Raw genomic sequence first — 27,493 nt, forward strand, 5'->3', positions numbered from 1 at the left:
CCTCAGTTTATGCAACAAAAGAAACTATTTATTTGGGATACGCATTGCCAGTACAAATTAAGAGACCATAAAACCTACACCTTTCAGCTATTTTTCTCCACAGAAAACAAGTTTTGAATCGGAATTAAAAAGACAATAGTTTTCCATTTGATACCTTTTTACATACGCAGAGATCTTAAAAGTTAAAACCTGTCAAGAAAAAGGCTCCACGATTTCACTCTGAAATCCTTATAAAAAAGAAGTTAACATTCAAAACACTGCAGTACGTTATTTTATTGAAGAACAAAAAGACATGCAACAAATAAAACATTTCATGTTTTACAAATTGTTCATCTTTCTTTTCATGTCTCTTTTCCTTTTATATTCAAAAACTAAAAAGCATCATTACATGAAGCTTCGATAATATTTGACAGGCAATGTGAAAAGTAGAGTTAAGCCTTTTTTTGAGGGGTGCAAAAACAATCCTCGTGTTTGCCTTGCATGGCCGCCGCTGTCAGTTCACTCCAATGACTTCCAAAGACACGACTGAGGCAGGTTCTGTGCATCATTTCAATGGTGCTCGCCCCCTCGGCTGTAATACTGAGCAGGTGAGTCGAGAGGGGAGCCGCTCTGAGTCATTCAAATGAGTTTGTCTGTTGCCATCACGCCGTCGTAGATCTCAACGCCCAAGCTCTGAGACATCCATGATTTCATACGTGTGTAATAAATACTGTTAAAAAAATACCTGTGGTTTTCAGGCTGTTTTGTGGCTGTTTGGGATCTCGGGACTGAATTTTCTCTCAGGGTTCAGTTCAGCTAAAATAAAAGCCAAAGAGAGGGCAATGTTAACGCTAACTTTTCACGTCACCTTAAATGGGACAGTAGCCATTTTGGACGCAGGGTTGTAACATGTGACATGAGTACAAAAGAATAAGAAGGATTTCACCGTAAATCCAACAGGAACTCAAAGAGGCTGCGTTAAAATAGCTACTGTCCAAATTCAAAGATGCAAAAAAGAGTAAAGGCGCATATCTACATACTGTATATAGAGCATTCTTGGGCTAATTCACACATAATGGTAGCATAAAAAGAAAAATAGTCAAAAGAATATCAAGTGAAACAAAAAAGATGACTTATTTGCAAAATGGAGACACATAAAAATATATCCAAACATCTTCTGGATTTGTGTGCCATCAGGGTATTTGTTTTCATTTGAATTTATATAAACACTACTGTATTCCAAGTGCATTTTTTTGGCTTTGGATACAGAGTACTGGAGCATAATGAGATGCTCACTAGCACTGCAGATACTAAAATCATTCAAAAACAGGAAAAAGAAAACCATCGATAAAGCTGATCCCAATGAGGAGGAAAAAATTCTGCCTTTTTTTTGGTATCAAAGTATGTAAATGCTCATGAGGACTATTGTTATCATGTATACATTATACTGTACATACGACAAAGGTCACAAATTTAATTTCACATTTCAGATTGGCATCATGTTCATGAGTGTAGTGTCATTTTAAACAAAGAAAAAAGTGAATAAGTGAGAACATAATTACTTTCTAACGTCAAACGTTCTCTCTGATGTTATCAGAGGTTACAAAACAGGTCAGGCAGATCAAGCTGAACACATGCGGATTAGATTTGTGACTAAATCCTGAGGATTCAGTGAGACATTTTGAACAGAAAAAAAAAAAAAAGAATATTGCAGAGACATATCTATTACATTTTTTAGCATGTTCCAATTTTACAAACTTTAATAGGAAACGATTATTTATTTTTTATCAAATTTTGCACATTTTTATTGACTTTTCCAATTTATTTATTGGAAAAGAATAAGTTGAGCAAAAACAAAAATCTTCTGTTCTCAAAATGATTCATCTCGTGCTCAGACTTTTGGCACAAATGTGATTCCATACATGAATGAGAAAGGACATGCGATGTGTTCAATCCCGATGACATGATACCTTAAAAACTGAATTACTGTTTGGTTACCAGCAGTATTTGGATCCGTTTGTCTCACTGTTAGATTTAAACAGTTTTTCTTTTTTTCACATTTACAAATGCTCCCCTTTAACTTTAATCAGTAGATGTTATTGTGCTTTAATATATACGTCTTTGAGCTCAATTCCTTAATTTCTCGCTTTAAGATTGTAAAGTCTCTGCACTGTTGTACCGCGTGTTAGCTGAAACATAGCTACTATGGCACAAAGCAATAAAAGGTCTTAAATGTCAGTGTCTGCTGTAGAAGTAATGAATACAAACAATACAAACCAAGGCTGAATACTTGGATATCAGCTTACTAATATAAATGGACTAACATAATAATAATAATAATAATATGTCACAATGTATGGCATGAGAAATTTAAGGACATGAAATAACAATGTTTTCAAAATTCACCTCCAGAGCTGAACTTTGGCACCATAGGTAAAAAAGAGAAAAGTAATCTGGTATTGAAAACAGACGTGTAACGATAGGGCTCGATGTGGTGTATGATAAATTTGTAAAAATACGAAACTTTGTAAAACCGAAGCCGTTTAAATTTTGTTTGCTATGTTATTATTTCGAATAGAGGTAGTGTGAAAGCATCTCAATTTACAAGATGTGGGCCAATACGCTGCTGTGAGCCTACTGTGTGAATATATACTGTAAAGAGAAATACAAAGAGGCAACATGGACATCAAGTGGAAACTGTACAAACTGTGGTGTGTGAATATGAGTCCCCTACGCAGGCTGCTAACGGTGCCGCGGTGGTCCAGATAGGAAAAGTGAACAGTTTTATCCGTAATGGTGAAAACGTCATCTCCAGACCCCGACTGTGTCCCGCCGTGTCCCATCCAGTCCCAAAAAAAGGGGGTCAGGGTATAAGTTTTGGAAGGGAGAGTTGTGGTGGATTGAGGAAAGTGGGAATCAAGAGGAAGCGGGTGGGTGGAGGATCAGTTGGAGGTATCGGAGTGAACGCTTCCAGGTCCTTCTGTAGGTGATGTCACTGATGAGGGGGTTGGAGCATCCTGCCAGCCGCCGTTTGCCTGGGAGGGGAAAAGAATCAGAGAGAACCAGAAGTGGGGCGTGAGTGTGTTGCTCTTCTGTTCATTACTCGATGCAGCTCAAACACACTGAGATAAAAACGAATAGAAGTCCTGAGGGCAAGATAGTGCACCAACGCTGGGGTACTTTGAACTACGCAGTCAAACACAGCCTTAAGTCAAACTGCCTCCTGGACTGGAGGAAAAGCTAACACAGCTCACATTACAGCTAATAATTCAGAATAAGACTGACATAAAAAAAATACTGCCGTGTTTCCAGCTGAGCAGAAACAGAATTACCCCATCATACACTGCACACTCACTCATTTAAGCAATGACAACAATAAAGAGAGGAAAAGTCAACTTGTGCAAGATTTCGTCTTGAAATAAATTCCTGCTGCTGTCATTTTAAACAATATGAATATATGTAAATTGTATGGAAGGGCGTCTGAAACAAAACATGCACTAATTACGATGCTGACAGTAGGAATTAACATACAATAAGAACTCTGGAGGTCCTTTTCACCGCCAGAGACAGGCCTGTTAAAGAGCATTTAGGGTGTTAATAGCGAATTTAAAACCATCAGAAAAATTGGAAATGGTCCTCGACAGCCTTTCATTTCACAGCTTGTAATGTGTAATCAAAAGTGGAGGGGTCAGATTGTATAATGTAATCACCCGCAGCAGTCATTATCCAGCAGGCTTTTTTGTATTAGACACAAGATTCATTAAAGTCTGTCTTGACATGTCTCTAAAACGTTTTGGGTTTTTTTTTGGGATACAGGTCGTTCCTGCATTTAATTAACAATGGAGTTATAAAAGTGTTGCTATTTTCGATATGTATATATATATATATATATATATATATGTGTGTGTATATATATATATATATATATATATATATATATATATATATATATATCTTTAATGCAAAGCCGAACCAAAAACCACTTATGATGTATTTTGTAAATTGTACATTACAACAAAAGTGCTTCTATGCCCTGAATTCTGCAAAATAAAGGCCAAAAGAGGTTGAGATACCTCAATGGAAAAAATCTAGTTTTCTACAAAAGACAGCTTTGTCATAACTTACTATTATCTGCAAAAATATTATATCAAACTAAACTGTCGTGCATGGATTGGAGAAAAAACAGGCAAGTGAAGAGCAGAGATTCCTAATTTACCAGCCTTAGCAACATAAATCACAGGCAAACAGGCTGCCAGACAGATATCCTGCTCCTACATTATGCATTGCAGAACTTCTTTACAGGGTATAAAAGTGAATAACACAGCATACTGTGGCAGTGTAAGATGTGGTAGAGCAAGCAGGCGTCCAAGGAGAACCGTATCTGTGAGGTCAAAGGACTGAGAAAGAACAGGGCCTGAATACGTTAGCGTCCTCTCAGGGTTAGCACAGCTAGCTGTGGGATGCGCTCGGAGCAGCCAGGAAGCCTATTTGAATACACATACATGTTTTTATACGGGAGACATTTCATCTGATTATCATATGGCCAGTGAGGCACGACGACGACAGCGGAGGAACCCAGCCGCGGCTGTGACCGTCCTCGTCCTCAGCGCGGCTCGCTGTCAGTGCCATTAGTGTGGCAGGAACATGATCTGAGCAATGCGCTTGGATTGCTGTCCCAAGTCCACACTCTGCTCTCCTTGTGTCTGTCTTATCGATTTTCCCCTTTACGACACGGCTTGTCGCTGTGAATTTCCCTACTGTTTGCTGCCGCCAGCTAGCAACCCCCACCCCACCCCTCATACCCCCACATCTAAACCCGAACTCTGCAGAAAAATAAGACAAACACGTCGGGGACAAACCCCTATGGCACATGAGGAGTCGTTTCCAGGAGCGTGAGGTTTTATTTTTAGCGGGACGGTGCTGATGTCTCCTGTGGGGCATTAATGGGAGCTTCTGGCCTTGGGGCTGCTAATCACGGGTCAGGTGGTCAGAGGGAGCTGAAGTCCAGAGCAAAGAGGTGTCACCTGTTTGTGCGGCTCTCTCACGGCTGACCATACGTGGCTGCAGGTGCTACTCCAGACCTGATTGAACATGACAGGCTCAGAAGGCGGCTCTGCATGTGTGTGGCCAGCACCACGCCTGCGTACGGTGGGTACCGTGCTGCCCGTGGCACGAGCGCTAGAGAAGCAATCAACTAGGTGACCATGGAGTGGAGACAAGTCCTACTAAGTGGCATTCTGAGCCCTATGGCTTTGAAATAATTGGTAGGGAGAGAAAGGAAAAACAAAAGGGAAAAAAAAGGAAAGCTTACATTGATGCCCTGCGGACTGTACATCTGGTTGGCTGTGAGTCCTTCACTGTATCCGCCTGTCTGACTGATAACATGGCGAAGGGTATCCACCTGAAACATTCAGAAAGCGCAGACAAAGCAAGGTCAGAGTCAACACAAGAGAAGCACAAGAGAAAAGAGAGAGATGACAAGACAACAAGAGAGACAACAAGAGTACACTGCTGCAAGTATGTCCTTGGAGACAACAAAGTCCAAAACAAAAAGGGAATTCAGGATAAAGAGATGTTTGGTTTTTGCCAGCTGAAATCAAACTATTTGTAGGATGAATACAGGATGACAAATCTTCTGCCCTTGAGACTGGGGTATTAATGACTCTTTTCCATCAAGGTAAAAGTAAGCAGCTGGGTTTTTTCTTTTGGAGGGGGTGTGCATGACAAGGGTAAAAAGGAAGTTTATTAGAAAATAAGTTGAACACATGCTCTTATGCCAGCAAGACTAAAGATATTTAGATTAAGAAGATTCGTCATTAACAGCATGTGCCAGTCAAAGCAGAAATCATTAAAACATGACAAATAAAAGGTCCCCTATTAGTCCCACAAATGCTATCCAAGTCCCACCAAATTCTGTAGAAAAAGGGTCTGAATCTTATTTTATTAACAAGCAGTGTATGAGTACAAGTAAGTGCATAGAGATGGAGGGCAATTAAGTCCCGCCCACATCAGAGGGGAAACAAGTTATTAGAAGCCTCCATGTGAGTTTCATCTGTTAGAAGAAAAAAAAAATCAAAATTCCCAAAAGCTACAGGGTGATGGAAAACAGTACCAACAGGTATAACCCACATCAGTTTGACTATTTCAGGCAGGACCGTGCTTAATTATTATTAATGAGAGTAATTATTTGTTGTTAATAAGTCAAATATCAAAATGTCAGTTTTACACACCTATATTTCTGTAAGTTAAAAGCTACTTGTTATGCATTTCCTTACTTTCTGCTTGCATTAAATATGGCAAACATTTCAGATGCTTTTCTAGTCTTGGCTCGGGATGTTCTCACTGAGAGGGGATACTCTGAATATGATCATAACGTGAACACAGAGGCTCCACCCACTGCTGTTCAGACCTATTTATAAAAGTGGCCAATCAGGAGGAAATTGCAAGGGAGGGAGCTAAACTGAATTGTTTCAGACATAGCTTAAACTAAAAGGCTGCACAACTCCTAGTATAAGGTAAATACAGATGATGTTGTGGTTCATGCAAAGCTATTCTAAGAATAAGAAAAAATGGAGTTTGAAATGAGAATAACAGTTGCATAACTTCCATTACAGTGGAATGTGGATGACTCAGAAAGCATAGTTGGTGATAAACATAGTTGACTAACAGATATCTAACCTTAGCTTTGTAACTGCTAACTAAATACTGAATGCTAAAACACAAAAGTGTAACATCAACTGAATCGTTTCCCCTCCAGTGGGCGTGGCTTTTTGAGGTTGAATCAATGCAGTCCATCTTGCTAGCTTCCTTGTAATTGGCTGGTTTGGCTGTAGTTGCACTGTCACATTTCTGCAGTTCTTTTAAGCTAATATAAATTAATGTAAGCATTATCAGATGACTGACTTCCTGATACTACAAGGGTGAAATTACCCTAGTTACTAGTTAATTCATCTAAAACCTGTGTATGACGAGTCTGGCGTTACAAAGATCAGTACTCGATCCGCCCCTGTATCACCTTCTGTTCTGCTTTGGGGCCCTACCTGCGACTGCACGTTGGCTCCCACCTGAGCCCCCTGGTACGAGTCCCCATTGAGAGACTGCACGCTCATGAACAAGTCCCCCGAGTTTGACATGTTAAAAGAGCCAGCAGAACCTGAAAGGAGAGAGGGAGCAGTCGAATCACAGAGAGACAGAGAGCAAGCAAAGAGGAGCAAGTCAGCCCGTTCAGGAAGCAGCCTGGAGGAGCAGCATGCAGAGGGTTAGCTAGCAGCCGTGCAGGCTGTTAGACCAGGGGGGGTGAAGTGAGGACAGAGAAGTAGTGTATCAGGTATATGTTTTACCAGGTAATCTGTTTACATATTAGCAAAAAAGAATTAAGAAAGGAGCCCAGATTAATGAGAAATGCACTCAGTTGCTGTCACATCCAAGTAGCCTGGACTTCTTTCATTGAAAGACAAAACTATCTTTAGTGATGGTGACTTGTTGTTGTTTGATTTTAAAGACATTTTAAGAAGCCTGAAAAAGCCATTCTTCTTCTTAAGTCTGATATTTCATCAAAGGAAGACAGCAAATGATAAACATTTCCCAACAATACTGGACTGTAGGAAAAGATAAGTCTGGCATTCTTTCAAATTTTTACTACTTTATGCAATACATAAAGCGTATAAGCACACCTGTAAAGCATTAATATATGACCACACATGTACAGTGAGCATGGATGTGCTGGTGTCAACAGGAGGCAGAGGGTTTGTCTGCCTCTGGAGAAAATATGACAGAAGAAGAATGATATAACGCTTATGCAAAAAGTATGGGGAGAGATTTTTTTTACTTTGACTGATTAAGATGAGGGGGAGCTGTTACTACAATAAACATGTGGCTATGGGGGGGTCACGGTGACAGAAAACAGCCTGGGAATCATCACAAAGTAAACATGGCAACATATCAGAGTCTTAGTGCGGGACTAGGAGGATTATCCATCACCAGAGGGAGCCATAACAAGGGGAATAGAGGCTAATAAGATTTCAAGGTTCCAAGATGGCTGCCACGCCAGTCCCATTAAATGTGTGTCAAGTCTGCGAGTGATATTTAGGTAATTTAGGCACAGGCAGGCGGTCCTTTCGATCCATCCTCAGACCTAGGGGTTGCACATCTTTTGCTGTTACTGGATTACCGCTGAACTCTGAAGCTGGTCAGTTTGAGGCCTAGGGCTACCTGGACTCCACATGCAGGAGTGTAGTTAAACTACCGGGAACAGCAGTCAACAGGTTTTTATATTTTTTCTCTTATTTCTATTTCATTTGTCATGTATCTGTTCAACGTTAATCCTGAATTAAGAACTACTTCTGCTACAGAGGGATTTGGCAAAGATTTTTAAATCAGCTGCCTTTCCTGACACAGAACTTTCAGGTATTTGTCTCCTCGCAGTCTTGAATGGGGATCTTTTACATGTCAGGCAAATTTGTAAACCACTACACTATGATTATATAAATTATATTTCTCCTGGCCTGAAGATCATCTTCACTATTCAGGTTAAAGCTCTATATATCTAAACATGCGAGCAGATCTTTAATGTTGTAGCTTAAAATGCAGAATTACAATGACTGCTAGACATTAAAGCAAACTAACTCTCTGTTTTCAATCTTAACGTTGTTATTTGGTAAAAACCAAACAATGTTTTTGTTAAGTGTTCCTAGGTCAAATTAATATCCACTACGAAAATTGCTATAAAAATTGATTACATAAATTAAGTTTCATTCTTAACTAAGAATAAGTAATATCTCATAACAGCAGGGCATTGCAGTTTTTAATAAAGGCTACTAATTAAAACACGTAGTGTATTTAATTTTAAAAGCTTTATTTCACCTGTGGCTATTTACACATTTAGCAAAAAAAAAGAAAGAAAAAAATTGATTAAATATTAATGTCCTGTAAGACTTGAATGCTTCATTCTACTAATGAAAGAGGCAACTTTAACATTTTTCTATAAATTTTAGGCATTTTAAGCGAGTGTGAATTGAAATTTATGTTGCAGGTATTTTTCATATGAACATGGTATAGGTGGTATATTAAAAAAAACCCAAACAAACTACAATGTGTGTATGAAAGGTAAAAAAAGGAATGTAGATGTGATGGTTTGATAGATAGTGGCAACGTTAACCCTAATTCTATATACCGGATAAGGCAAAAATGGACTTTTCTGGAAAACCTGAATAGTTTTGATGTATTTCGGTTGGAATGATAATTGTTTTTTTCCTCTGATTGGCAGGACTTGGGAGAACAGTTGTATAAAAATAAGAAGTACATATTCTGATTGCCTAGGATTAGGTAATCGTGATGAGACGTCAGAGTTAATCATCTCTGTACACTAATGTGGCTCGACAAGAACTGTTATTCACCAAAAATAAGAAAAATGTAGAATACTACCAGACTTATCCTTAGAGTGTCAGCAGAGACCGTGATGAATACAGAGTTTAATAAGCATACATGAAGAACAGGATTAATTGAGACCCAGACAAGAGGACAGTGAGATTATGGAGACTTGGCACGGGGTTCAGGTCGTCTAATCTCGGACATATTTTTGTTCTAGAGGGGTAATTAGAGTCGTTAAGGGGAAATGTTTAATCTGTTCAGCAGTAACGATGGTGCTTTGTCAGGTTTTAGGCATGTTCTACGTATAACTGCCTTTGCCTGACAGATCTACTTTTTGATCCTTTACAAATTACCAGCATCAGCAATGAAAAAACTCTAAAATTGACTAAGTTGTAGTACACAGAGGAGGCACATATCTAATAGCTGAGCAGAGCCAGGGACTTCCTGTCTCACCTGCAGAGTTTGGAGTTGAGGGTGAATTTGCTTGGCTTCCATGTGAGGATGCATTAGCCGCATTCACGGCAGTTCTCGCAGCGTACATGTTGGCTTCTTCTTGGAACTTACCAATGTTTTTCTTGTATCTGATTCTTTTATTCCCGAACCAGTTGGAAACCTGAGCAGACAAACAAAAGAATATAGTTTAATTGTCACGACATATTACCACACAGAGGCTCTCAGAAAAACCATGGCAGTGTTTAGCTTGCATGGCCTTAATGGCATGCAAAACACTGCAGAGAGCCTCTGTCAGAGGTATGGGCTTCACAGACTGGTGCTGTGAATCTGCATTAGTGCCAGAATGGAATGATTGCCAATAACAGTCTCATTATGTCACCATGACTGCAGCTATCATCAGAACTCACGCAAGCACCAATCAGTCAACATCCGCTAACACCCATTACGGCTAATGGACTCCCAGATGAAGCCGGGGGGGTAATCCCAGCGCTAATGATAAACAACATTAAAATGAAAACCAAATCAATCCTGCAAAGTTTCCAATGCACAGAGTAGGTAAACATTCTCCTTTATTATGGCCAAGAAACGGAAACTCTACAAATCATTCGGCTACCGAGCAGCTTCCACAATCAGGCCCAGCTGCACCCTCCAATCATTCCTTAGAAATTAATGAAACCAATTGAGAAAACAATCCATTCCCAAATGATGGATTCAAAACACAAACTGCTGTTTACCTTGGTGTTGTCATTGCTTTCCGTATTATCAACTCTCACAGGAGTGAAACAACCTGAGTGCTGGAATGCAAAGATGTTTTAGTCTTCGCACTCGCCATGAGACAGATGTTGGTTAAGTTACCGTTAGATTTAATCATCAAATGCCTCAAATGATCCCAGCGCTGAAATTCACAAGCTGGAAGCAGCTGCTGATTAATCAATTAGTTGCTTTCTCGAAGATGTTCGATTATAAACTTCAATCTATTTTATTTTCACTTAGTTTGCCCTCCAAAAAATACGTGCACAAAGTATGCTGGATTTCTCACCATTTGTGTCACACTTTGTAAAAGTACTTGGACTGTATTTAGAATTTATGTTGCAAGTGGTGCATGTGATCCACTATAAGATTAGATCAATAAGAACTGTGACAGCTGAGTTGTGCTTAGCTTGCATTACTTCAATAGGAACACTGTGTCACTGGTCAAAAATAGCTTTGTCTGGTTTGATTTACGAGATTACAGACTCATGACAAGGCGTATTTATACTTTAAGTCCTTTGTTGTCTCAATGAAAGGCACTGCTAAAAGATTAGAGGCGCTGTCTGTACTCATGACAGTCACAAAACATATTATTAGGTTACTTGCCAAGACGCTCTGCGCCAGCTTCAAATTAAAACTCGTCTTTGTCCTGCTACTCTGTGTACGGCAGTGTTCCTACAGGTGCTGTGAGGTGGCGGTGATCTGCGGTGTACCTGGGCCACTGTGATGGCGCACTTCTTTGCCAGCTCTTCTTTAGCCTCCTCGCTGGGGTAGGGGTTACTGAGGTGCGAGTAGAAATATTCATTCAGGATCTCTGTCGCCTGCTTGTTGAAGTTTCGTCTTTTTCGTCTGCAAAGAGAACAGTGAAGGTTCAAAGTGGGATAAAATTAAGTTTAGAGCAACGATAACAACATGGAACTGGTAAGAAACGCTGGGGAACTATCATTACAGAGGGAAGTCATAAGCGCTCTGATCTCAAAATCAAATTTGCTTATTTCTCCTCCAGCCTTTATCCACGAGGTAACAGTTTGGGACTTTTCCACTGCAGAGATGTTTGCTTTCTCTTAAATATAATGGGACAAGACAATCAGGGAAATTGTAAAAGATGGATAGACGTGTCTTTTTTCTTTAGTTAGCCAGCCTCACCTTCATTGTCTGTAGTTTGACAGAAAGAAAATTGTTCCTCCATAAAATAGCTCATGACAAAGCTTGTGGATTCTTACTGTAATCAGGTCATGACTTCTGGAAAGATGCATTGCTGCTGAGTTTTAAAATGTATTCTTGGCACTTACGCACCACAACGCAAGTGTCATTTAGTTCCAATGTATTCATAAGACAGCAGTCATTTCTACAGTGGCCATCTCCAAAACTGAGGACGTCACACCGGAAAAATCTAAAATAAACTGCACAACAACTACAAATGTAACTTTATCCGAAATCTTGGATTCACTTTTAAACATGACATTTCTGCAAGTTCACCCTGTTAAATATTGTGGTTGCTTTAATATGGAGGAAGTGGTTTTCAGCACGCCGATACCAACTCAAGTCAGTCATCAGTTATAAGCCTAGCATCCGTGATGTTGGCTTGACACCAGCACAGTCTCTGCGGGTTTATCTGGCCTTGATTTTGATGTACATTACCCCCCTTTGTGAAAACCTCTGCTGCACCAGAAACTTTCAATTTAGCTGCAGCTTTGCACTGAGACACTTTGTCAGGACTCAAGAGAACAATTAGGCCCAGAATTGCTGCACTACAGCTCTGTTTATGAGCATCTGAAGAAAGCATTAGGGCTGGCAATAAAAGCACATAACTGGGTCATAATAATTAAGTCAATATCTACTATTAATTGTGGGGAGATAAAGAAGAAATCACAGTCTCTATTTTTTAAAAGGTTTAATAGCAGTGTTTGCCAATTGAATATTCAGATATACAGAAGTTAAAACCAGCCAGGTTAGGGCTCAGTTTTAAACCGTAACACTGTTTTGGGAATATACTGACTATGACTGCTCTGGATTTGTGTACTTGCTCTGTGATTAGACAGATTTTTTAAGTTGAGTGTTTTTTTTCTTTTAAATATATATGTATAATTAAAGGACAACAATGGAAATCATATTTTACAGTTTTAAAGTGTGCAGTTTAAACCTAAACCCATTCATTAACATAACATTTAACTCAAGAATTATCACAGGGATGTCAATTAAACGTATCATAAATAATTGTGCAATTCTCCTTATGCACACATTTGCATATGTCGTTTTGCATTCATACTCACAAAAAAGAGATAAAATGCACAAAGCTGAATAGTAATTTGAGTAATCTCTATGTTTGATAATATAATTTCAAATTTCTTTGTGGTGAAAATCTGATATTCTGACTGCATTACACCAGCAAATATGGAACAGCACTAGCATTTATTTTATTAATTACACCTTATCTAGGAGGAATTAGCTATTAAATACTTCACTGTTTTCAAGGTTAAAGGCTATATGGTAAATGGCCTGTATTTGTATAGCGCTTTACTAGTCCCTAAGGACCCCAAAGCGCTTTACACATCCAGTCATCCACCCATTCACCCACACATTCACACACTGGTGATGGCAAGCTACATTGTAGCCACAGCCACCCTGGGGCGCACTGACAGAGGCGAGGCTGCCGGACACTGGCGCCACCGGGCCCTCTGACCACCACCAGTAGGCAACGGGTGAAGTGTCTTGCCCAAGGACACAACGACCGAGACTGTCCAAGCTGGGGCTCGAACCGGCAACCTTCCGATTACAATATATATCTGCAGTATAGTAATGTACAGTGGGTTGATCGATGGTTTTTTAAAAACAGCTATGAAGTTAGTGAGAATAATAACTAAATAAAGAATTTGCAGGTGACAAAACTAAAACTACAAACTGAAATATGTTACAGTGTTCCCAAACGCTTAGAGGAAGTGTACAGTTCAGTAGTAATGCTCTCGATGGCCATGTTTGACATTGTTCACAGTTAAAAAAACGGAGGTCCATGCTTCAATTTTAGAGCAGTTTTAAATAATGTGTCAAAAACGTGTGCTGCTCTGGTGTCAACAGTGAAACACGGGTTACAAAATTTTTTCAAACTGCTGACTTTATCAGACATAACTCTGGATTCTCTCTGTTTATAAGCTTTTGATCACTTTTTCGATCGCTCATGAAGGGTTTGCGTGGTTATGTTGTTGAGGTGTTTTTCATTTACAAACCAAATCTGCAGCTTCACTGAAATTCCTTTTTAAAGCTCACCTGTATTTTTAATAGCTTTAACTGAATTTTCAACTTTATTGCAACTTTATTGTATGTTGCTGTTTTGTGTGTGTGTGTGTCTGTGTGTGTGTGTTTTTACACCCATGTAAAACCTCAGCATCAGTTTCCCACCATGCTAACAAAGCATTACAGAGCACAGAGAAGGCAGGAAATGCTAACACGCATTCTGTCATGCTTTGAATATGAAAATGAATCCAGCGATATCCTGCTAACACCACACCTTGAAGCAGACAGATATCACATGCTGGTGGCTCATGAGTTGACCGACCCCTCCATCTCTTGCACTCATCAGGTCATATCTGCGTGTGCCACGTCTAAAGAGGGCTTTACATAAGCTGGAGGGGAACCCTGGAAAATCTCTTTCCGTGGATCCACCGGTGAGGAGATTTGTGCTAAAATCTCTGTCCCCCGCTTCGAAAGCCTGCATGAGAATATGTAAATGTGCACAGCATGGGCTCTAGCAGCCAGTAGATTAATCAGTGGAGCTGAGCATGGCAGTGCCTCTCAACCAGCGAAAGCTCTTCCTCTCCCTTCCCCTTCCCTGCTGCACCACCACAATCATTTGCAAGAGAATAGATAGGGAGCTTTGTAAGGCAGTGCATGCCTCATTTAAATGTTATGCCTCCAACTCAGACTGTGAGTGAGATTTATCCTTAGAGAAATGTATGCAAATCCAAAGCACGCATCAAAGAGAACAAGCGATTACATTAAAAAAAGGGAAGCAGTTAGTGTTTTGGATCATGCACGAAGCTCTCATTGGCCAGTGTTGCTGGGTATGCAAGTCCAAATGGCACCCAGTCATGCAAACCAGTCCAGCATGTGTGGTAAACAGCATGTGTTACACCACGTTTATGGCATGATAGGCCTCCTACATCAGCCATTCATATGGATATCAGGCAGAGAAGGAGAGCACACGTAGAGGATTTTGTAATTTGCAGCACAGAGTGTGCTGTGTACGACCTGAACCTGTATGCAAAGGCACACACCTGGCATCGAGGAAGCGGGAGCGCAGGATCATCACGGCCTCGCAGGTGCTCTGTTTGAGCTGCATCTGGATGGCGCTGAACTTGCGGTGGATGATGCTCACCATGCGCTCGATCTCTTTGGGCGAAATGGGTCGCGTGCGTGACTGCTCTCTCAACAGGTTCATCACATGGGTGGTGAACTCGTTACATGCCTGTAGGGAAGATAAACACACACACATAGGGTTACATTCAAGAGCACACTTCACTTAAGGTCAGACAAAACTGCAGACGAGACCTCAATTTGTCAAATTTGCCGCGCAGAGTCGAGTATTTAAAATTCACAAATCGTGCGCTTTTCTTAATGTAGTTCTGGGGCAAGCTTTCTTGCAGAGCCAAGGGGGAATATAAGCACTGATATATTTCATATTTAACAGAAATGGTGATGGCAGTATGTTGAGAGGAACCAATGACAGCTGTTCCCCTCTCAGACACACTTTTTACAGCATAGCCAACCCTGAGAGACGAACATGCCACAACGTTTTATTCATCGCACCCCCCCATGTGACACCAGCCGTGAATCTGCCACGATATTACACTCCGACTCCGCGCCTCTTACTGCCGCCTCTTCTTTATTTCCTCTCCTCCTGTCGATCTCTCCCTGGATTTCGCCGTGTCAGGCTTTGTCTGTGTCTGTCTATCTGTGTGTTCATCTGTCTTACTCGCCTCATCTGAAAGGGATGCTATTGTCATGAATGCATCGGTTATCAAGGCAATGAGAGAAAATCACCCCCTTCCTTTAAAGCATCCCTTCAAGACTATACTTGGAATACACACAGAGGCTGCATATGATGGACTATTCTGGGGTAAAGACACAGTCTAAAGTGAATTCTTACTGACGTGTACTGAGGAAACAGTCGAAGGGTTGCCACTTGATTTAAGAGTGATCCTGCCTCAGCGAGGAGTAAAAAATCTGGATTAAAGTTCAGGAGGGAAAAGCAGATATAGGAAGATGGACCAGCTCAGCAATATATAATCAGTTTTTGAACTGATTTTGTACTTTCTGTAGAAGGACTGCATCTTCAAAGTGTGCAGAGCTGGAAAACCCTGAAGTAAAATGTGATAAAGTAGTAAAAAAAATGTTTTTCTCATCAAACTCTTGGAACTTCATAATATTCCATTTTCCATCACACATAAACCTGCAAATTGCCACATTTGAGAATCTGAAACTAAGAAAAGTTTTGGTCATTTTACTTGACAAATAAAATAAATCATTGCTTAGTAAACATTATTTTTCTATCACATTTCACACTTTTTAAAATCAAACTGGAACCTTCTCAAGATCCATCTTACAAGGCAAAGCTTACAAGCTGCCTTCAAATAGTTTCATCCCCTGCCAAGTCACCCCAGGTGCATCTCCTTAAACTTGCTCATCACATCTTATTGCATTCTTTGTTTTTTGTGGTTTACGCATAAATCCGCGAGGAAAGATATATGGACCGCATAAAATAATAGCTACTCGAAGTATAAAAAGTATTAGAACAAGTCTCACATAAAAACAGCACCTCAAGTTTAAAGGGCTCTTACAAGTACATATAAGATGTTTCATTATGACCTTATTTAATGTAAAGACTTTTAAGGATACACTGAAAGCAGCTTTAAGTGGCAGTTAAGGCCATTGCTTATCGAACTGTTGCCAAAACAGCTCAATAACCTTGACTCAAACTTGAGTTGCTTCAGGCTTCGCAGCACAGAATATATCACTGCTTCATTCCTTTTTTCAAAGTTTTCAACAGAACTTTTTCATCTTTTCCAACTGTTGCAGAAATCCTTCTCCCCGTGCTGTCTGGGAATATTTTTGCTCTGGCAGTTATGTATCATACAAATGCCTTTAGAGACCACCGTGCTTGCAGGCCTGAGCCTCTAGCCCTGCTGTGGTGTGCGTGCCAGGCTACAAAAACGTGGAGATGCACGACAAGCTACAATGGAATTCAAGTGCACATCGCGATGTTGCTTTTGGTGTGTCCTGCTGTCACAGCAAATGCACAGGAAACTCCCTAACATCATTAAGCTGGTCATACGTGTGTGTGTGTGCACTAAAAACACTATTTCAAAAAATCAGTGTGTTATGGTTCTGTGGAAATTCTCTATACGTCACAGCCCTATTTTCACACTGTGTCAGGTGTTGGTCTGCTCTTACCTGTTCATACTTCTCCAGCTCTGTGTGGTAGATCTGTCTGATCTGGGACAGCTTGGCCCTGTAGTCAGAGTGCTCTGCTGAGTTGTCGGCTCCTGCCCCTCCAGAGGCAGCCGCTGCAGCCGCCGCTGCCGCAGAACCTCCGCCTTTCTCCGGTCCGGACACGCCCTCTGCCAGAAGCATGTTGTCCAGTCGCATGAGCTGGGGGTCTGGGGGCTCCTCCTCTTGGGCGCCGCGAATGCTCAGCACTGCGATGACAGGAGAGGGTCAGAGGTCAGTCATAAAGGTCGCACCTGCAGCGGTGTGATGCACCGTAACAAGCTGTCAGCCGCGCAGCTGACACCCCTGAGCTGCACCCACACATCCACCAGCTCAGTGTGAGCCATGCAGTATAACAAAGACAGACACACAGGCTGAGGGAGACTGAAGTCTGCCTCACTGAAGGAAACATGGGGTCTGCTGTAAAAAAGGAACATTTGAAGATGGTGCTGCCTCCTCTCATTTATCTATTCAACTTTCAAATTCAACCTCCTAATTGGTTTCACGTTTGTTTTTCGTCCAAAGCTACTTCCACAAATACCCCAAGAAATTAATGACTTTGACAGGCCTGAAGACGATCTATGGAAAGAAGCTCTCATGATCAAATTAGATACACTCCTTTTGGACAGATAAGCTTCTTTGATTTGCATGTTTTAGATATTTTCCACAATTTGTCCACTCCCCCCCCCCCCCCCCCCCCAAAATTGGACAGCTCTCCATCAGGCTTCTGGTCACCCACACTTCCTTTTTTAATCAGCTCAGCTGGCTGCCAGATTCACTTGAGTTCAAGTAATTAGTCCCCTTATTTGGTTAATATACTGACAGAATAATAAGCACCAACTGTTTTGACAATTATTTCCCTGTTTCCAGTTTCTAGGTTGTGGAATTTGTTTATTTTTTTCTTGGGTTACGTCGTTATTTTATTTTTATTTTTTTGTTGACAAAACACGACATCTGAAGAAATATTTTGTTTCCTGTTATTTTAGTCAACCTTTCTTCCTTAAATGGATATTAACATTAATTTAAAAACAAACAAACAAACAAAGCAGAAAGAAAACTGCTCTTCCCATTTGATACAGAGTAATCCAAATTCACGGTTAAAAAAGGACCCCAGACCTTTTTAAATAGTCTTTGTTTGTCCTTATATATTGACGTTTTTCTATATATGAGTAGGTTTGAGATAATTTCCCGTTTTTCCAAAACAATGCTATAATCATTTTGGGAATAAAAAAAAAATGGGTACAATTTTACTATAATTTTGCATTTAAATCAAGTAGAAATTGCACTGAGGCAAGTGGAAATTCTTTTAAGAAATATATTGAAAGTCACTCTGATCTGACCCCCAATATTTTAATCTTTTCACCAGGACATTATTTATTCTTTACAGGACTCATTCAGAGTTGCAGCTGTGTATGTACCTGTGTGGGTTTTAGGTGTGAGCTGATTTCACACCTAAAACAGTATGGTTTATGTATTAATAGCGTCAGTAAATAATCTGATTAAATACTCCTCTTTTCCACTAGAGGTCTCCCTTGCCATTCTTTAGGACATCCAAGTCCCCACCTTCCATTTTCTGAGGTGAAAACACAGGCTCAGACTCTTCCTCCTCCATCTGAGAACCATCCATTTCAATATAAAATCCCTTCTCCTGTGTGAAGCGTTGTGCTGCTAGCATTCAAATTGACCCCAGAGTGGACATCGAAGGCACTCTGACGGCAGCTGGTGTTACCGTTATCGGACCTAACAGGAGCCCCTTGAGTGTCGATAGCCATTTAAAACAATACCACTTGTCATTTGTCTCGTTGTCATTGAATGAGAAGGGACAGGCACGGAGCACTTCATTAATTCAGAGACAATAGGAGTGCTTGGTGCATTAACCCCAGACTGCTGTCCGGGTTGGTAGTCCCGGGCAGGGGGTCACTGGGATGAGAATGAAGCCTGCTGTACTAGTAGGGGAAGAGAAGGGGGGCTCCCACATTCACCCCCACCTTTGCCTTTAAGTGGACTGGAAATGCAAATATGGCAACTGTTGGCGAGTGGAAGAGGTCAGGGTTTCAGGCCATAGGCTCAGCGGGGGGTAGATTGAGTGTGGGAGGAGTATTGGAGGAGAAATGGCGGCATTGGGGGGGACATCTCTTGGGATGGCAAGACACTACAAACATCCTGTCTTATTACCAAGACTCTTTCATCACTCCAGTAATGTATAGACAGGCTTAGAGGGGAAAATCTCAGATGGCTTCACACCCGCCTTACCTCCAAACCGTCACAACTACTGCCATGTTATGACCCAATCAAACCTGCTCCATCAGAAACTCTAAACCCGCCTGTCTGCTTTAGTTAACGTACATCAGCAGTGGCCCCGTCGCCACTACCGCTCCCATGACTCTTGAATACTCACCAGTACAGAGAGGCACTTTTTCTACATTTACCACCTCATAAATACCGATCTAAAGTGGGTGTTAAAATAGGAGCACACCACAATATCCCATGGACTAGCTGCCCTTTCTGGAAGAAATTTTTAGTAGGAAAACATCTCACAGCAGTACATACTTAAAGAAGAAAAAAGAAGGCTGACAACTTACATTATGGTAACACTGAACTGAAAACAGGTTGCAGGATTTATAGGTCAAGCCATACTGAAACTATCTTTCTGGGTTTTAGATATAAAGAGTTGAGTTAAATAACACCTCTTCAAAATGAAAGACTGTTAACGTGCTGTGTAAGTAGAAGATTGATATTTAAGTGGACCTATTTGATTAATTAATGATGGCAATGGCCGGTGTTTCTGTTTTGTTACATCATTTTTGCTCTAGTTAACTGTTCAGACAGTGTGATGATGTATTAGACTTTAAAACCACTCATTAACTCATCAGTTATGAAGATGCTTTGTTTTATTGAGATAAAGAAGGGAATGAAGACCAAAATCAGCAAAAAAAACCCAATGCTTTCTAATGCTGTGCCTTGTTTAGTTGGTTAGTTATTAGTTATTATTAATGAGACACTCGGTTTATTCACTATTTATTAAACTGTTAGCAAAGCAGGAGAACACAACATTAGTCCAGCATTCTGTACAGAAGCTCTGGTTTCCCAATGACAGTTCATTTAAACGAACACTGGGAATGTGCTTTTATTACATGAATATCATAAAATATTGTTGTTAATTTAACAAAAATATTACTGTTTGGCACAGCTGCCTGAGATTACTGACTACAGTAACCCTAAAACGAATGCCCTGATTAATTTTAAGTGGGAACTGGAATGTCCCCTCAAGTTGGATCTCCAACTCGGAAAGCTGGAGAACCCCCAGCAACCTCGGCTTCACAATCCAAGATGGTCACAGAGCACCTAAATCTAAGTAAAACCGTGAAACGTGTAATCTGTGCTGCCACTGTTGTGTATTTGTGTCTGACTAAACAAGCCATACACAGAGTACTGTATATGGCAGAGTACAGAGTGTTTTTGAGCAAAAGATTACAGAAGAATAAACATTAGACAACACAATGTGTGACACATCTCTAAAGAGACAAAAACTATAATACAGTTTGGGTGTTTTGAAATTGGCCCGGAACTTTACAATTGGTGTAATAAAAATGATCTTTTTAAAATTCACATAAAGCGCATGGGACAAGATATCGTTTCCTGCTTCCCAAGTCCAGGAACAAAGAGTAAAAGTCCAGAGAACATCAGCATGTCTTCACAGATGTTTCAGGCAAAAGTCCTAGACTAGATTTCTTCCCTAACCCATAAAACGTCTAGACTGTCAAATGAAAATGGAACATAAAAATTCCCTGTGTCCACAAAAATGATTCAGTTCATGTCTGCCAAGTTCCAGCTTAACATTCAAAGTGTTTATTTTACTTGGCTTGAAGCTCCTCCAACATCAGTCTTAGAAGAGTGCCTGTTGCAGAGAAGGTCATTTCTTAGGAGATCTCTTGGATGGGAAACAGAAAAAGTTCTAGCAGGCTGACATTTTTTCTCTACGAATAAGAAAGGTCATGGACAAATGGAAAGAAAATGACTACATCCAGCAATGCTGCTTATTCAAAGCCCTGCATTGTGCTCAAAATCAGTAGGTAACGCTCTCTTAAACTGACAATTAACACAAACTCCGACGTGATCCCCAGGCCTCGCTTGTTGACACGTGTATACCTTCGCTAATCAGCCCGCATATCATATCCTCCCCTCGTATCCCAGCTCCATTCTTGCTGCTGATCCAGCTGTCTTGGAGAGCATCTGTCAGGAGGGACCCAGGAAGGAACAATGCATTACGCCATGTTGGCTGTGTACTGTCATCCCTCATTGACAGCACATTGTCACACTTACAGTGTCCTCTGAGCTGGGAACAAGCTAAGTAGCTGCCTGCCTATAATATCAGCTCTTCCTGGCATCTTATCGCAGAATCTGACGGGAACTCGCTCTGAGTGGGGTTAATCTGGATTTCTGCATTCATTTTTAATTTAAGTGCCTAATCAGTGCTGTCATTGCCCCGCGATGGGTAGCTTCCCTTACGTTGAAAAAAAAAAAAAACTGCAGACCTGCAGTATTTGGAAGTGATTGAAGCAAATGATGATTTATTTCTTCCACCCTGAACCTAAAGCGCATAATTAAAACCATGGAGGGATTATCTCAAACAAATACAATTAATAAGGAAAAGAAAGGGATAATGTGCCTCCATAAAATTGGCTTTGCTGTGGGTCATAATTACACGACTCAGTGAGGGCCACTTTATTGGCTAATGGCAGCCTAATTGATTCATCCTAATGTATTTCGAGCCTTGGGTCTGGTGGGCACTCCCTGTCCAATAGTGCTGGTGAACTTACTTAGCCACCCGCAGACAAACACTGAAGGTTCTCTCAGGGATAAACAATTATCTGTGGATGTGTGTGTGTGAGATTTTGCCCCACTCCTCTTCGACAAGCACGCGTTTTTTTGTATGTCTCTAATGGATGCCATTTCTCTCTTGGAGGTGTTTCAAAGATGGCTTGTTGTCAGACGATGCCTTATCCCCCCCCCCCCTTCCTGTTGTTGACAAGCAATTCTCTCAAGGAGGCACGCACCAGGCTTTATTGCTTTGCTTATGCGTTAATAAAAACATGGGATTTTTTTTTTTTTACCACAGTAGCTTTTGTTATTAATGAATTTATGAATCGGATGCACAATAGAGGATTTTGCCGGGAAGGAATCACGTATTCATGGTGTCTCTGTGTGGATGGATTGGGAGAGGATGGTTGGTGGTTTTACTGCTCTGTGTACACGCTGAGAGACAAAATGTCACCGGCTGAGAAGACAAGAAAAGTAAACTGGAATGGGAGAACATGACATTTGTTTAACTTCCCAACATCTGGCCTTTTACAAATCAAATCGATATTTAATAAAAGCCCAGGGCAATTGGCTTTTGGAGAGGTGGATGTTTAACTGTCTGGTCGTTTCTCTGGGAATATTTATTTCATTTCCGCGAGGCTGAGGGAAAAAGCTTTTGCTCTTTGAGGGTAAGCTCGGAATATCATGCTTGGAGATGATTAACGTCCTTGTTTGGGGGAGAGCAGCTTGCCTAAACCTCCTCCCGCTCCCCCCACGTTGCTTGTTTTTCAGCGAGCACATGTGTAACATTCTCCGTTTCCCATTTATTAGTCATCCGAGAAGACTGGCTCATGGCCTTACATGAAGATGTCTGTGGGTATTAAAATATTAATTGAACAACTTGCAACAGAGATGCACCATTTCAGAGAGGCTCTGAGTTTGGGGTTGGTCTTAATTGAACAAAGACCAGAGAATAACCCATCTTCTCCCTCTGAAGGAGAACGAACCGTGGCAAAATGAAAGTGGGCTGGTAGCCTGGGGCAACAGAACTAGTGTCTTTGGAGAAATGCTGTGGAAGGACACAGGTCCATTATAGATTGTCACATCATCTCACCATACTTGATATGATTCAAGAATGTGCGGAATATTAAAATTGACAGCAAATACAAGCCAGATCCAAGTCTAAAAATATACTTTTGAGTCAGTGACAATATTTGGGATTGTATCAAAAGCTTGTCAGGGGATTAAGATTTCTTCCAGGACACTGCCTGCATCTTCAAAATGATTCAGTTTTTTTGTGGCATAACAATATCAGACTCAAAGAGTTACTGCACACCATGCTCTGCAGTCCAGATATCTTATCCTATCAGATTAACAGAGGCAAATGGCAGGCTGTCAAAAAACATTACCATATGTAATCCCCTTCTAGATTTCGGAGGCATGTCGACAGGGACTGTTGGCATGGCAGCCTGTCACGGAGATCGGGTGATTGGGGGGAAGCCTTATGTTTAATTAATGACGTTGGGCTGGTCTGTCATAGTTAGCGAGATGGACGGTAAAACATAAAGGCCTCTGACAGAGATTGGATGCCTTAGTTCAGACTGGTGGAGACCTTTGGAGGCCTCCCATTCTGCACCCAGATACTGTGAGCTGCAGTGTTACGTCACGAGGAGCGGCACGGGGAGAGACGGCCAAAAGTGACACTCGATACCGGTCAGGTGACAGCATGCCCAGGCAGATCAACAACTGCCTGGTTTGACATTTTGAAGAGCTCTTTGGCAGCAAAGACTTCAGCCGCTCATGTTTTCAGTCAGTTTTTCAGTGGTGCACAGAAGATAGGGCTAAAAACACAGAGTAAATATGTATTTGGGTTGATACTCCTATTAAAATTCAAACTTCTGCTTAGTTTTGAATATAAAACATCATCTTATCTTTCTATCCAGCCTATCTGATGCCACTTAACTTACTGAGGTTTTATTTGCTCAAGCATTAATAAACCTTTCAAGCAGTCAGCAGTAACAAGAAAATGCATAGAAAACTTCACAATTTAATCAGATTAAAAAATTCTGGTATTTCTATATTGACTAATTTTCTGTATGCATATGCATGAAATATGGCAGCTACTCTGCTCCAACGTCTGTACAGCTACGATGCTATTCTGCTACATGTGCTGCAGACAGAGCTGAGCATACTGAATAATGGAGTCCCTCTGCTGGACAAACTAGCCAGAAAGTTTTCATGTCGATCCATATCCATAACAATTTATTAGTAATAAGCAAATGTCAGCTGCAAAATGCTGTACATCAAGCTGGCTCTAGTTTAAAGGCTATGCTTTTATTCTCTCTGCTAATATGTGGATAAAACTTTCAAATCATTCTGAAAGGATGAGACCAAAAAAGAAACACCAGGAAAAACTTGCAGTTATATTGGCTTGTCACTCTGGCTTGGCAGAAATTATTTATGGCAATACGACAGTAAACTGCTGTGGATAATTTTCGTTATGCATGTTAAGAATTTGCTTTAAAATACAGCCTTATCTTGTACCTACAGAGACTTCGTTTTATTCAAATGATATTCCATTGTAAACTTGGCTGTAGGAACTGTATCAACGGTGTACATTACTGTGTATAAATGAATCATAAAATATAAGCTAGTGTATGCACGGTGCTGAAAGCGTGAGCTAAACAGTAGTGTGTTGTGAATGACGTCTAGCAGAGGGAGTCATGCTAGGACAAGGCACGGATTAATTGCACTTCAGGAAAGTGCCTGAAAAAAACAAGTGAAAGCTAATGTCATCATCTCACATGGAATACTGCCATTTTAAAAATATGGTTATTTATTTGTGCCATTTATTTATGACTGCAGTCACTCAGTAGCCCTTTTTTAATCAGAAACATTCCACCAAGCAAACGCGTCATCGTGACTGACTGAGAAGACAAGAAAAATCCAGTAGTTGTTAACTTATGTCATTGTGAAAATATTTTAACTTCAGTAGGTTTTACATTTTCCCCAACTGTAAAAATATTCTTATCTTCTCTTCGCTTGAAAAATAACAACTAGATCATTAATTTGGAGCTCTCAAAGAAAATCTGCATGTGAGTAAAATCCCTATATTTTTAAAGTAATAAACAGAATGTGGTGTAATCCTGCACTAAACAGTCCCTCTTTAAAATATTACTGTGTGTCGGGTCAAAGCCAAACGCTTTTGCATAATTAACCCTTTCTGGTCAGGCAGTGGTCGAGCCTGTCTGTGTGGATTTACAGTGACGGGATTGGCCCTATTTGTTTGTATTGGTGCTTCAGTGGACACACTTCATTGTGGTTTTAGCAGTTAATAAATCACAGTAGAAGCCCCCTCTCTCTACACAAGCCTGTGCTGTGGTGGTCCTGTCACAAGGCAGGCACCAGAGCCGAAGCGACAGCTACATGCTAATTCAACATCGGCATAATTCATTATACAGTCGCAAGTGTACTGGAATGGAAAGAGAACCAACATACACCAGGAGGAAGACGACAGGCATCAAACTGTTAAATCCTGCTCTCCTTAAGTCCCCTCTGTTTGCCTTTGTAAGGACTCAAGGATCGCTGCCAGTGATATAAAATTATACTTCATTCATAAGATATGCACAAAAAGTGCTTTGGGATGTGTGAAGAATAAAATTATTTTACTGCATTTACTTTAAACGCATAAAGTCTCGAGATTCATTTTAAGTGAGGAAGGTTAACAGACAATATCACAGAGGTTAATGGACAATGGCGACAATTACGTGGCAACTGAGCTCCTTTACTGTGTTGTTAAAAGGAAATCTGCCTTTTCATGAAATATACTAATCTATACAGACACTTCCTGTAAGTCACGCAAAAGCCAGTGTAAAATGACATATCAAAAGGCAGAATGGGAGTTACTGCACTAAAGGGGAAATTAACAAAAAGATAAAGAGTCAATTAAACCGATAAGGCCTCGTGCTCTTCAGAAGGTGAAAACCAAGGGGAGTGGAGCTGACAGCCTTCACATTAAAGCGCTCCGCTGCTCTCTCATCCACCATGTGGCCCCTCTGCTTTGTCACCACCAGTTCAGAAGAGAAAGAAGCAGCATTGTCTTTGTTAGGAAGTCCTGATCACACACACTCCAGTCGTCTACTGATACCACTAATGGAGGGAATTAGAATTGGATCCACCGAGGTCTTAGGGCCACTAATAACACTGTAGGGTTCACCACAGCAGACAAAAACTTACCACTTAAAATTTACAGTTTTTTTTTTTTTTAGTATCATTTGTTCTTCTTCTGACATTTTAGAAAAAAAAAAGTTTTTTAGCAAAACTAAATGCTTGACCTAATCTCCCAGCATCCAGGATGAATTAGTTCACTGACAGCCTCGGGCTTCCATCTAGTTCTGTTAATATCTACTGAGCCAAGAACGGTGAAATTTACTTTTCCAAAGAATATTTCAATATATCTGATTATATTAAACAAACCATCTTGAAATCCCTGTCATAGTTTGAGCAGTAAGATGCAATTTCTTTCATGTCATTTAGAAAAGTTGCAGAAATGTATTTTGTTACTAAATTAGAAGAAAAACCTCAAGCTTCACTCTTTTCATATTCTTCATTGGTTTGTATCCACTGCTGGAGATCACGAGGTGGAGACAAAGTTTGAGCTCTTTTTACATGGTTGCATTTTCAGCTCATGTGCACAGTCTCAGGAGGTTCTGACCCACAAAGTGTAGAAACATGTAAAAAATGCCCCCTCCCCACAAACTTCTTGTGCTGGGTTAAGAATACCAAACACATTCAATGTTCAGTGTAGGCAGTTAAGAGGAATACCATAAACTGCTGCCTTGAATTGGCTTGGAGGCAGATGTACGCTGGTTCCTGAGCAATCCTTGCCAGTATTATGTCATTAAAAAGGATCTATAAGAGGCAACTTTCAATGAGAACAATGCAAACAAACTGTAGTGTTTTAGATGATCATAATGGCTTTCTTTGTCTGGAAAAAAAAGCTTAAAAATGAGGCCTGGTTTATTCTTTAGCCTGCTTGTCTCTTTGCCATGTGGCATACAAAGGAGTGCACTGTGTTCCTATTGGTCAGCTAATGGACTTGTGGTGAAAACTGATGCCAGAGAAGATAACTGACTTTCTATTTTTGCTGTGGGTGGCATGAGGATTCAAAGTTGGTTGATGTCCTCTATGATACTTTACATGCGATCATATGTTGTAAAAGATGTAACCATTATGATATAAAATACCCACTGGGTTATTAAGTCCTGCTTCAGTGACTTGATTTGTAGTATTATGGCTGTCAGTATCTTTTTTTTTTCCCCGAGTTAGCAGTGGCCATATTTGGTCAAGTGGGTGAAGTGTTATTAGCTGAGCCTATTGAGTTTGGTTTGGAAGCTGCACACATAAACACTGCAGGTATGCCCCTGTACTGACTTAGACAACTATTCAGGACCTCTTTGTCAGATAACTGCATTAAAAATGCAATAACCAAAAGACACCGGTACTTAGGCTTAGTGACTTAAACCACCTATAGCAGACAGCTAGTGACTACAGTTGGTAGTGTTAACACACTAATATCAATTAGAAAAGCAATGCATTAATATGTCTTGATGCATTCTCAATCATCCAGGAAAGTAAATCTCCAAAAGTTGAATCTGTT

At 40.5% G+C, this 27,493-nt stretch overlaps 1 protein-coding gene across 3 annotated transcripts in view; it reads right to left on the reverse strand.

Moving 5' to 3' along the window:
* Positions 1-27,493, reverse strand: part of pbx1b (pre-B-cell leukemia homeobox 1b) — a 64,326-nt gene continuing 36,833 nt past the window's right edge. The window contains exons 3-9 of one of the 3 annotated variants that reach the window (XM_063466060.1): positions 16,999-17,243; positions 14,823-15,013; positions 11,265-11,400; positions 9,913-9,961; positions 7,020-7,132; positions 5,291-5,380; positions 2-3,014 (exon numbers count right to left, since the gene is read on the reverse strand). In XM_063466060.1, coding sequence (XP_063322130.1) covers positions 2,922-3,014; positions 5,291-5,380; positions 7,020-7,132; positions 9,913-9,961; positions 11,265-11,400; positions 14,823-15,013; positions 16,999-17,243 — 917 coding nt within the window. In that variant the 3' untranslated portion in view covers positions 2-2,921. Of the gene's footprint in view, positions 3,015-5,290; positions 5,381-7,019; positions 7,133-9,801; positions 9,962-11,264; positions 11,401-14,822; positions 15,014-16,998; positions 17,244-27,493 lie in introns of all 3 variants that reach the window. The other 2 variants (XM_063466059.1, XM_063466061.2) reach the window with 2 other exon arrangements.

This window comes from Pelmatolapia mariae, linkage group LG23, assembly GCF_036321145.2.
Source record: "Pelmatolapia mariae isolate MD_Pm_ZW linkage group LG23, Pm_UMD_F_2, whole genome shotgun sequence".
NCBI lineage: Eukaryota > Metazoa > Chordata > Actinopteri > Cichliformes > Cichlidae > Pelmatolapia > Pelmatolapia mariae.